General features: G+C 36.8%; 1 protein-coding gene across 5 annotated transcripts in view; it reads right to left on the reverse strand.

Annotated features, from left to right (window-relative positions):
* Positions 1-1,847: 1,847 nt before the first annotated feature.
* The window catches only part of LOC134534190 (sepiapterin reductase), a 36,888-nt gene continuing 25,531 nt past the window's right edge, over positions 1,848-13,204 (reverse strand). For all 5 annotated transcript variants that reach the window (XM_063372348.1, XM_063372349.1, XM_063372350.1 and 2 more), the window contains one exon: positions 1,848-4,708. In XM_063372348.1, the coding sequence (XP_063228418.1) occupies positions 3,709-4,509 (801 nt within the window). In that variant the 5' untranslated portion in view covers positions 4,510-4,708 and the 3' untranslated portion in view covers positions 1,848-3,708. The remainder of the gene's footprint in view (positions 4,709-13,204) is intronic.

Consider the following 13,204-nt stretch of genomic DNA (forward strand, 5'->3'; position numbering starts at 1 on the left):
TCGAGCCCCGGGTAAGGTTTGGTTGTAAACAGGGCCGGCGCGACCATATAGGCGAACTAGGCAACCGCCTAGGGCACAAAGTAGCTGGGGGCGGCGCAGCACGACACATAACAGCTCATATAATATGTTTTAACGATTACTGAAACTAGATGAAAATGGATTTTTGTAACAGTTTGGAATGTTTATATTGATATAAGTAATTATTTAAAGTCCACGGTGGCCTGTCTATGATTTGCAATAAGTAAAAAAAAAAAAAAAAAAACACAAGCCTGCTTACATTTGATTGTTGACAAATTCTTAGGCTTACGTGATGTATTTTGAGGCAAGGAAAATTTTTTTTGGGGTGTCCGGCCGGGGGGGGGGGGGGGGGGGGGCATTAAGGTTTTTCGCCTGGGGCGCCAATTTACCTTGCACCGGCCCTGGTTGTAAAGCCAAGCGTCAAAAGTCAATACAACTGTCGAACTTAACAAATGAATGTCGATTTCAACTTTTACAGGGCTGATGGTCGAATCGTTTATGATGAAAACTGGCAACAAGAAAAAGTCTAAAACATTTTTTTTTTTTTTCAAAAAAATTGATTAAGGCTCTGGGCTTCAATTACCGGCTGGGTAGGGGTCTTTTGTTTTCAGTTAATAAACCATTCCCTACCCGAGAAGGCAAAGGGGAACCACTGCAGCCATGCCATGGTCCCCCCTCCCCCCCTCCACTACACCAGCTGGAGGGTCGTGCATCCAACGTGACGATTGTGGAGGTGGTATCTTTGAAAAAACAAATCATTATTTAAGATTTTCGTTGCAGTATGTAGAGTTCACCTTAATCCGGACAAGATGCTGTTACACCAGGGCCGTAGCCAGGGTTTTTGTAAAGAAAAGGGTACAGTATAACCATTGTATCAATTTTTATAAGTATGCATTCAATTTTAATTAAATAAGAAAATTTATTGCGACGAAATCTCAGGGAATAATACGAGTATATGAACTCCAATGTTTACACATAGAAATTGAAATAATTATTCTGCTAGAGAAATGAAAACTTACATTTAGTTTTTCGTATTTTTAATTTTTTAATGATTTTTTCTTAAGTTCTTTGTTTGATGATTGTGTGTTAGTATACCTGCAAGGGGGTAGCCAAACTGCGCCACTCTGCTCTGTCGACGACTCTCTCATGCCACTCTGTCCTGACGTCACACGCCACTCCCGCACTCCGGTGTCGAAAACGATAGTTTCCGTTTCTAAACTCCACATAAACTCTGCCGGGCGCGGGTTCAAAGCCCCGTCGGTCCACTATGGTTTATATATTTTTTATTTTAATACTTTTAATTTTTTACTTGAAAGACCTCATTAATTAAATACGAACAAACGATTAAAGCTGCGTTTTGCAATTTTAAATAACATAAAAATATTCGTACTAAAGCTGAAATGCCAAACATAAGACAGAGAATTTTTTTATTAATAATTGAAATTTTATCTACTTAAGTGTAAAAATTAAATGTGGCGTGGCCACTGGCCACAATGGGACATAATGCTGTCTGGATACCTGAATTGAGGCGTAAAAAAAACTTTAAAACGCACATAAGTTATTTGCAATTATGACTTGCGTGACTTTTTACACCCATTATATTATAACACTTTGTAAAAATTCTTTAAACATATTTGTAACAGAACACGAAATTTTAAGGGAGGTGTCTGCTAAAATTTACAGAAATAGCCTTTTAAAAATACCTACTAGTAAGTGATTAAAATTTAAAAAAAACATGTTGAACCCAACCTTATTTATAAACTTTACGTTTCCGTACAATGTACCACAAAAAAACTACACATATGCTAGGAAGTTAATTAAAATCAAAATCACATAAATATAAATTTAATAAAAAAAGTAAAAAAGTTATATACAGAACCCAAAATTGACAGCAATACACCAACATACATGAAACGCTAAAATACTATGCTCACTTATCTAAGTTTTCTGACTGACATAGGCGTGCCTACAGGGGGGGCCAGGTGGGCCATGGCCCCCCTAATGTAATCACTCAGATCGGCATTTTCTCTAATGCGTTCGTTAATATTCGTATATTCCTTACACTGTGACACTCAAACTGTGTTTCAGTGTTGCAGCATGCTAACTATATTTTTAAACATTTTATCGTCTGGAAATACAGCCGCCTTAGTTTATTTAAAACATGAGGTCCCTTAAAATGGCCAAGCAAAAAAAAATATTTTAAGAGGTTTGTTAAAGTTCTGTTATCTGAATTTCTGTGTTTGCATTCACTAAAAAGAAGTTCATTTCAAGGTAGATCTGGACCAAGCTATTGGAAATTCGAGGGGGAAAGATGTGTAAGTACACTTAAAACATTGTCTATGGAAAAACAAACATATTTTCAAGATTGTTAAAATTATACGGATATAAATATTAACTAGTAAACATATCTCTTTGATACTGCACAAAAATATAAACACGGCAATGAGTGAATGTATTTAGGCTATTTAACATTCTAATTTCAGCTTCTGATATAAAAATTTAGTAGGGCCCCCCCTAATGGAAATGTCTGGGCACACCTATGCTGACTGACACAGTAATACAGATAAATGCATTTTTTATAGTTCATTAAAGAACTATAATATAAAGTATAAACAAATGATTAAACAAATACACATCAGTATTACTAAATATGTATTAATAATCCGGTATGCATATATATATTGCAGAAAATGTTGCACATGCTTAGCAAACCATTTGCGGCGTGTCGAATGGATAAGTTACCAATTGCAACACGTCGGAAAGTTTTCAGAGAGATTATGCGGTCGAGTAGATTAAGCCTCACACCGTGTAGTTGGGCTCAGAACATGTCACATTACTTTATTGAATCGCGGGGCTCATAACGCTGATGAGCTAATAAAAGTCATGGGTTTGCCGCTGCCTCCACAGGCAGTAAGGACCGTGCAATCAACACAATTATGGCTAAATTATCATAATTAAATGTAATTGTATTAAGTTGCCAATGCTCTTCAGTGATCACACAAAATGTTCATGGAGCACGGCACACAAACTTGCTTTCATTTAAGTTAAAATTATTGATTCTGTATATCACAGTGCTAAAAAAAATTTAACCAACTCAATTTATCAGATCCACATAATCAAGTTCAAGCAATACTGCTAGTAAGATCTATAATACTACAAATAAAGGCCTTTTCCAAAGGATGAGTGCATGGAGTATTCACAAGGCATTCACACACCGGCTTTCATGTCCATTTCAGTACAGACTTTAGATTACTGAATCTGTACAACACAGCGAAAAAAAATTCAACCAACTCAAATTATTAGACCCACATAATCAAGCACTCAAGCAATACTAATACATAGTTACTAATTAAAACCAAGGCATTTTAAAATGATGAAATATTTCACATTGACTAGTCCTAAATAATTGATGTAAAACGAGGCTATGCACATCAAAATATACCATAGCAACATCAAAAACATATTTCATATGTAAACTCACAGTAACGATGATAAGGCGGATACTGTAAACCTGATTGATACACATTGTAATGCAACCGATATCCATTTATGTAGCAACATTCAATAAAGTGAACCAAATTATACCAATTAAGGTGCATGGAATAGTTACAATTAATATATCCCCCCCCCCCCCCATTATTGAAGTAATTTAACACACTTGTCAAATACTTAAATGAAAATTTAAGTAATTTAAAATTTGGTGTCGTAGTAGTCCACATGGTCTCCAGACGAATACTTTCCTTCCTCCAAAATTTTAATGATCCTCGACGTGGTTTGATCCAACGTGACCAACTTCTGCGTGTCTTTCAGGTTCACGAACATGTCGCGCATGTCCTTGCGCCCGACGTTGTCGATGACCTCCGACACCATGTCCGTGTCGATGGGCCCCGGGGAGTAGTTGAGCACGTCCACGTCGGGCGACTCCTCGGCCAGCACGCGGAAGTACATCTCCCGGGCGGCCTTGCCGACGCAGTAGTAGGCGAACGACTTCATGGGCGCCACGGCGCTCAGCGACGTGATGTTCACGACAGTCTTCTTCACCGAGTCGGCGCCGAACACCTGCAGGAACTGCGCCGTGAAGCAGACGCACGACGTGACGTTGAGCGACAGGTAGTCCTGCCACTGCGCCGGGTCGCCGGCGTCCCTGGCGGCCTGCGAGACGTCTCCCACCGTGCCCGCGTTGTTGACCAGCAGCGCGAGGTCCACGTCGGACGGGGACAGCTTGTGCTCGTCCAGGGCCGCCTTCACGATCTTCCGGTAGGCCCCCGCCGCGGGCCGCGAGAGGTCCACCCGAGCCGCCGACACGCGCAGGTTCGGGTTGTTCTTCAGGATCGCGGCCCTCGTGTCGTCCAGCGCGGCCTCGGACCGCGCCAGCAGCACCACCACGGACCCGTCCGCGAAGTGGCGGGAGAACTCGATGGAGAAGTACCGTCCGATGCCTCTGCTGGCGCCGGTCACCACGCAGAAAGTCTTTTTGCCCCAGAAAGCCATTTCGTGTCAACTGCCCTTCGCGCTTCAGATAGTTTAGGATATCTCAAAATTTGTGAACCGAAAAAAAAAAAATGTTGCTAATGTTACTCCAATCAAAAATTAAAGACTTGCAGTCACGATTATTTTTCCCATAAATGCAATTTCAGAATAAGCAGTCTCCTTGTTCCTCTTCAGAACTCTCACGAAGCCAGGTTGAAATCTGAAAACAAAACAAAACAAAAAAAGTATAATAATTTACGTCTGGTTAAAAATATGTATATTTTAAATGACTGCATGCAAGTTTTTCATTACTACAATGTCAGTTTAATATCACACATACACACTTTGACACACTGGTCAGAATAAGTACATATAAAAAGTGGGTCGAATAAAGTACTCCAAACAGTAGCATTAAAGTATTTTTCAAAGACTACGTAAATCATCTGTAGCAGCCTAAAGCACTATTTGTGTGTAAGAGTTTTTGCGCACACATTTCTTAAGTTCGTCAATGCCAGCAATTAGTAATTTGAAACAATTAATAAAAGTAAAGGGTTAAGCTTGACAGCATTCAAACAGTTGTCTAATTTTTGTGATTTTTACTGTTGCTAAATCGTTGTGATATATAATTAAATTACTTTAACAATTATGGTATTTTGTTTCTATGACAAAAGCTACTCTTGAAGGGAAACCCAGACCAGTCCTAATCTAATCAAAGATTCTAACATAACCCTCGAAATATATTAAGCTCAAACGTGAAGATTACCAAATAGCATTTGATGGTAGTTCAAACAAACCGAAAGCTTACTAATCGAAGTTTATACTACGAAAAGCTGCAAGTTTTTTTTTTTTTTTTTTTTTTTGGTATCCACAAAACTTCAATTTTTAGTGGCACAATTTAAAAGTGTGCATAGTCAAGTGCACTATGCAGAGCGAGTCTGAATTTGACAGATCAACTTCGGCTGAAACTTCATCGCGTAAAAATAAGTTGAAAATATATATGCTACTCATGATCTAAAGTGCTTTCAAAGACTGATATGCAACTGAACCAGTCGTTTATTTAAATTAATAAAGAAGGTATTAATGATAGAATGTCAAGCATAAGGTTAATGTATAACTGGACAAAGCTTTACAAACACTGAAAATCTTGTCCATTACCTAACATTATTTAACTGAAATAATTTTGAGTAACACGCATATTTACGATAAATGTTTGTGAGACCGAGGAATTGGTTGTTTTTGAAAGGCTGATTTATTTATCCACATGTCAAAAGTAAGGATAAAGTTCACATTGTGGTCGCGCCTTTATTTGCGAGGAAATATTTTCTAGTAAACCACAACACTATAATGAAAGGACGTTTTATTACTGTACCGCAGTTCACAAAATGTAGCTCTTAAAATGCGAGGAATGCACCCCAATACTGGAAGTCACTATGCCCCAAGCCACAGCGGCTGGAAACAGGATGTCTCATTTACCGTCGAAATACATACATTGACGGACACTAAGGGCCGAGCTTATAGTCGTTATCCGAAAGCGCTGTAAAGTCATTTTTCTGGCAGCTTGATTCAAGTCCGGGCAGCTGTTAAACGCGCTGCCCGACTTCCATATTTAAAACGCAATACTCAAATTTCAAGAGCTGCATTTTTTAAACTGCGGTACGGAAAGTAAAACGTCCTTTAATTATCAAGATATTATTTAAAATAAGTTATTACATAACAAATAAAGGCGCACGCACATTTTTTTTTCTCGTGTTGTGTTTCATGACAAATATGGTTGCTAAGAATTCACGATTATATTCTTTAGGTAACATCTGTAGTTGTTTTAGTTTAATTATTAGTTCAGTGTTTTCTTCGAGTATCTTCATTGGCGTGTACATCACTTAGCAATCAGTGCCCCTGATTGTAGGCAGCTTAATCAAACAGAGTTTTGGGTGTTGGGTGTTGCATGCCTGCCAGGCGTCGAAGTATGTAGTTCGTCCCGCGCGAACATACGTGTAGGTTATTAATCAGCCTATTGAAACCATATTATTACTCAATGTCATAAAAATGTATTTGAAATAAAGGTGTTATCCTAATTATAGTTAAATAATTTTAGTTCAGATACAAGATTTGCAGTGTTTGTAAAGCGTCGTTCAATTGGTCGTTATCCCCATGCTTGACATTCCATCATCAATACTTTATTTTTTAATTTCAATAAACGACTGGTTCGGCTGAATCTTCAAAGCACTTTAGACAGCGATTCTCATGTATGTTTTCAACTTATTTTCACGTGATGAACCTGCATCAGGCTCATACTATATCTAGAGTACTTTGCGTATCTTTCATAATACTTCTATCACGGGTATTGGACTCTACAGAGGGTGTAACATAGATAAATTTCTGTTTCGAAATATAATATTAAAGTAATAAAGGTCGACCCCGAATTTTCAGCTAGAGTGGAAATGTTTTTAGCGAGCCGGTAGGTTTTCTCGGGGTACTCCCGAAAAGCTAAACTTCGCGATTGTATGTCAAGAATCATGCGAAAAAATTATTAACTATTTTAAAGTATTTTTTTTTCTAAATGAAAAGTAGCCTAACTTTATTCAGATATGAACGAAATGAAAGGTCTTTTTTTTGGGGGGGGGGGGGGGGGGGGGAAAGATTACATTCTTCCTGTGAATATGCAAAATGTGGGGAAAGCATAATATTGCTATGAACGCCAGAGACAAGACGCGACGCGCGCCAGGTTCGGGGCGAGTCGTCAGTGGGCGACCGCTGACGTCACACGCCGGCCACTGACGTCACGCGCCGGCCACTGACGTCACGCGCCGGCCACTGACGTCACACGCCGGCCACTGACGTCACGCGCCGGCCGCTGACGTAAGGCATGCCACGCCTGGCCGGATCGCAAGAATCACCGCTACCCACACCCCCCTCCACTCCCCGCGCATCGTCCTGCCATGGGCCTCTGGGAATCCCGGGCTTAAAGAAATGCAAGCCTTAAATCGAAGAGGCAATGTCGCGGATAATTCATAAATCACGATAATCATTATTACGTTATTGGGTTTCACGTCTTCGTACGAAAACTTTAGACGACTGGTTAGTACGAAATGAATAAATTCAAATAGTTTATGCTCTCCGAGCACATTGATACTTTCGAACCGCATCCTACCGTTCTCAAAAATAAGCTAGAAATTTAACGAGCAACCAGCGCCAAATACATATTCCGTGTTTTTTTTACACGGAAACGAATTTGTTTTGTTTAAATTTAATACTGTATTGTTTCATTTTCATTTGCGACATTTCATACAAACAAATTGAGACCACAAAACAAATTGAACGTATTGTTGTCTACAAAAAAATCACAATGACGTGAAAGATATAGCGAAATTCATGCCCAAAGTTCGTTTTTGGTAATTTTTTATAGAAAATATAATGTACTTTTTTCATATTTGATTCTATTTCAGTAGGCAGACTATAGAATAAATATATGTGCAAGCATGTTTGCGTTTTATGCCTTTAACAAACATAAATTAGGAGTGGACTAGTTTTAGTACGCTCCTAACGTGAAGTACATATTAACGACAATATTAGTAGCTTAAGACAAAACATAAACTTTCACGATCTTAATATAACAATTAAACGTAAAAATATTTTCTGAAAAAAAAAAAAAAAAATATCATTAAATACTGTTATTTTTGTCCTGTTTTCGCCAAAAGAAAGCAAAGTACCGAGTCACACACAATACGTAACAATATTGCGTACGAAGTCATTTATACTCAGAAACCTTTTTATGAGAAAACTTAAATTATTTTTAATGCAAAGGAAATTCACTTTTGTTGATAGACGTCTCAAGAATATCATACCACAAAATAACAGATACTGCAACTTTAAATGCAAAACAAAAGCACCCTCCGTGACAAACAAAATGATTTTAAAATGGGCAGGAAACGTATCTCACAACTTTAAATCTGAGAAAACGTGTGTCATCTTGTGTATTATTTTCTGAATCGAACTATATCCCTCTTAAATAAATAGTTATTTGTATGAATAATTAAATGTACATTTTCTGGTTCAAAATATGTGCAATTATTTATACTAATCATGTTAGATTACATGCTACTGTTATTACTTAAAGCACAAACTAGATTTTTTTTTGGTTCACAGTAAATTACTGCAAATTCGAACAGAATAACAATGGCTTTAAACTATTTTTTTGTAAGCTGAATGTATTGAAAGTAACTTTTCACACATGGGCCATAATTTGACAAAAATATCTAACATTAATATTAAGATTAAGAAAAAATTGGTTGCCTGTAAAGTCGGTTTACTGACGATAGTTTAACGTGACAACGTCATAACAAAACATTGATGAAATGATTGCATACTTTTATAAATAAAATTGAATGATTTTTATTGAATTATCGCTATTTTGTATGGATACAAAGAAGGAGTCAAATGAAATCTACAATTTGATAAATTTACTTTTATTTGCACTCATTATTTCAAATATGTTTATTACTTTAACGAACAGATTATTTTAACTATAACTTTTATACATGTTTGCTATTTAACTTCTTCCAATTTGTGTTATTCTGTTAAGGATAGGACGATGATAGGAAAAGTAGGAAACGTATGGGAGTGTTTCAAGTTTAATGTGCCTCGAAAAAGTCAAATCGATGGGATGCACCCCCCCCCCCCCCCCCCCCCAAATCACGGCGGTGCCCACGAGTCACGTCCTCACACTGAACACAGGTGTTACGACATAACGACAAGAAGGCAATGGGTGGTTGTTACACGGGGCAAGTTGTTCTGTTCTGTATGTTCACGCTGTTAAAAATAATTTAAAAAAAAAAGTTACATGCCAGTAACAACTAGCCTCGGCCTCCCCTAATAACAGCATGGATTACCTCCGAAGACAATACGAATAAAACAGGAGAAAAAACGTGTGACTAAAAAATCAAAATAATAACTGAAGCGGTTAGGGTTGGAGCTACACTTTTTTTCATTTATACCTTCGAATCAAACAGAAAAATAAACTACAGTGTTTCGTGGGAAACAGTCTTGGCTTATCTCTCTACCTAAACCATTTAAGGCTGACACCAACGCGAGTCCAAGTACAAGAAATTCTCAAAAACGTCAGAGTCATCCTTCTCGGCGTAATGGCGTTTTCCTGGCATGCAGTTTCCGTTACTATATCCGTCTATCTGATGACAGAACTGCGTGTTGCGTGTCTGAAATACCTTCCAGCAACATCGGCAAAAAATATTTTTAAAATTGTAAGAAAAGTTATGCGTTTTAGACATGTGGCTGCGAAATAATTTGGTATGTTTTCGGTGCGTTAGAATCATATGTACAGTGAAAGCAACATTTCTACATTTCCAACAATGCAACAGTTTACACCAGCTCGATGCATAACTTAACTGTTAAAAAAGGATCGCAGGCTTTCGCGGTTAAAAGTCCGGAGTTGCTTGGCTTCCGGATTGTAGCCGCGTCGAAGAAAAATATAGCACCGACGTGACGTTTCGGTCGACGTTGCAGTCGCCATCATCAGGGAGCAGTCCAGAAGCCAAGCAACAAACTGTTAAAAAATTCACTAGAACACTTGTTAAAAAATCATGCTGGGATCTTCGTAAATGTTCAGTTACAAAAGAATCGTGTTATCAACCAACCCCCCTGCAAGAACGAGTCAAGTCTGCAGATGTTTCCCGTTCACGTGTCTATTTACCTTGCTTACAACGGGACCAAGAAACTCAGTTGCCCTTCCCAACAAGTGGCATGCTCTGGCTGGCAGCGCCAACTGTTGGTAGCACTAGTTAGAATAGATGGAATTCATTTTTCCAATAAGCTTAAAAATGTAAATGTTGTAAACCCAAAAGTGTAAAAATGTGATAATGTATGTATTCGCGAAAAAGCTCGAAGAGCTGATGAGATGTAAACGTAAAAATGTACACGTAATAATGTGATGAAATTGTAAATAACCTAAAAAATAATAATAATAATGGGTGCGTGTACTTATGTACGCGCGTGAGAAGTTATACTTCTTTGGCATCATTAAAAACAGTTTTTAATTGCATGCAATAATTAATTACAATAAAATAATAAAAGGGCTGGAAAAAGATAGTCAACACAGTCAATAAAGTTCAGTTTAAAATTGAATTAAATAAATAAAATTTAGAAGATAATATATATGACAATTTTACTAAATATTATAAGATTCTTTATTTTAATTATTTATTATTTAATATTTTAAAAGAAAATAAATAAATTTAATAATAAATTCAAAAATTTAATTTAAGTTTATTTTTTTTTAAATGTTTATTATTTTCGTAATTTAATATTCACTTTTCATTTTTATCAAAACGTTTTCATTATATTTGTTCATTTATTTTTATAAATATTTATTATTGATTCAATTTAATAATGAATATTAAAAATTAATATTTTATTTTGGTGTTCGATTTTAATTTTTATCACAAATATTTTATTACTTAAATGTTTTATTAAATTTATTTCTTTATTTTGTAAATATTTAATAACCAATAATAAATATTTAACGTTAATAATTTAATAATATTTAGTATTAATTATATTAAATAATATTTTTATTTATATCAATAAATAATACATACACATGGTTAACCTCAATTATATCGGAGCACTTGAAAAAGTAAAAAGGCACAATTTATTTACTAATATTTACGAATAGTAAATAATATTAATCAAAATATTCAATTTAAATCACTACTGAATATAATTCGCACTTGTATGAAACTAAAACACGTGTTGTGAATGTAGAAACTAGAAACATGTGGATAAATATTATAAATATGAAAACAGCGATCAGAGGCGACGAGCGTGCCAACATGCGCGACTAATAGAGGTTCTATTTCTATTTTGTTGGTAGCTTTTTTTCGAGACTTAATGAGCGGTTTAGCGGGCAGCTTCAACCTGTTAATTTTGTGTTACAGTGATGCGCGCGCATCTTAAAATTTCACTCTCATCGTCTTTTTCATAACGCGTCTAAAGAAATATAACTTTAAAAAAGTAAAAAAAAAAAAAACCTACCGCCGAGTTTTGAACCACGGCCCTTCAGCATGTTGACCGCGCAGTATAACCACTGCTCTGACAGAAGGTTACGAGGAAAATGTGTATTATATTTAATGTAATACCAAAATAATGTGGTTTTTTAAAACCTTGGAATTTACTCTTTACTATGACTATTTTAGTTTACCAAAATAAATTCCATGGTAATTTCACTATCATAAAGTTTCATTTGGCACACCGATACGTTTGGTATGTCCCCAATGTGGGTTTATGTTCATACACGTGGGTCCGCCATCTTCCTGTGAAAATGTCGGCACATGGTGCGCGCGCAGCTTCAACCTGTTAATTTTGTGTTACAGTGATGCGCGCGCATCTTAAAATTTCACTCATCATTTTTTCATAACGCGCCTAAAGAAGTATAACTTAAAAAAAAAAATAAAAAATTGGAGGAAAAAGCTGACTGCTCTGCCCGGAGGTTCATTGCCCCTGGCATCGGAGATTGTGCGGGAATCATTTTGTGTACATTGTGTACATAGCGACCAACTGAAATCGAAGGCGTCCTGTCGGTGGCGAATACAGGGATCCAGCCGTGATGAGCAATTGGATTTGTTGGGAATATATAGATAACCAACTCGTGGACCAGCTGACGAATGCGCTGCTGTCTTCGTTGTCCTTCGAGGATCCAAGGAAGGAAGACCTTCAGTTAGAATGTGTTTTGGGCCAGGAGTGTCGGCAGTAATCGCTGAGCGGGGGGGTTAAGCTGGGTTTACGATTGACTTCCTTAAGAATTATAACTTAACATCGAGCACACGATTAATTCAAAACTACATTTTCCAGTTTATGATTGACATAGAAGTCGTTAATTCCAACCAATCGCAGCACAAAAAAACATGGTCGGCCATTGTTCGAAATGGAGAAGCAGGTTTGAAATAGGTTATTGACAAATGGGATATCTATTTTTCATCATCATCATCATCTACTGAAATGTCAAATTGTTGCATAAGAATGTTTACTCATGTCTAAATTAATTCGTAATTACAAACATACGAATTCTAACCAAAAATACTGCCTCGCTCGGTCCAATACCAAGACATAAACTTCCGGCTGAAAGGTTCCGGTTTGTTGTGATTGGTAGCTTCCCTTAAGTCTTAACGTAAAATATAAAATATAATCATTTCTGTTAAGTCTTAAGTCATCATATGGTTCGCACACGACCCGTCAAAATTAACACACGACAATCATAAACCATTCCACTAGTTTTCATAGAGTCATATGGTAAGTACACGACTAAGTCTTAATTCTTAATTTTCAATTGTAAACCCACCTTTACTACAATCGTCAACAACTGCACATCGCCGGCTAGCTGGGTAAGAGCTGTAGTGACCCTCGGAACACCTGGCCGCTCATAAAAGTTTCAAGTTGCGTCGGCTGATGCAACGAGTATAGAAGTTAACATAAGATTTCACTGCCAGCTTAAAAATAGTTCCTTTTTTTTCTTTCTGAAATCGGTCACTAATATTTCTCACACTACCAACCTCACAGCATAAAACCAAAGAAATTTAGTTTTGTGCCGAACTATACTAGGATCCAGGTTCTCCGTAGCAATCTTTGGGTTCAAGATCTAGGGCATTTTAATAAATTTAAATTTTTAATAAAATATTGTCTAATTTGTATTTCAGTGTCTTGATATGCA

This window comes from Bacillus rossius, chromosome 7, assembly GCF_032445375.1.
Source record: "Bacillus rossius redtenbacheri isolate Brsri chromosome 7, Brsri_v3, whole genome shotgun sequence".
NCBI lineage: Eukaryota > Metazoa > Arthropoda > Insecta > Phasmatodea > Bacillidae > Bacillus > Bacillus rossius.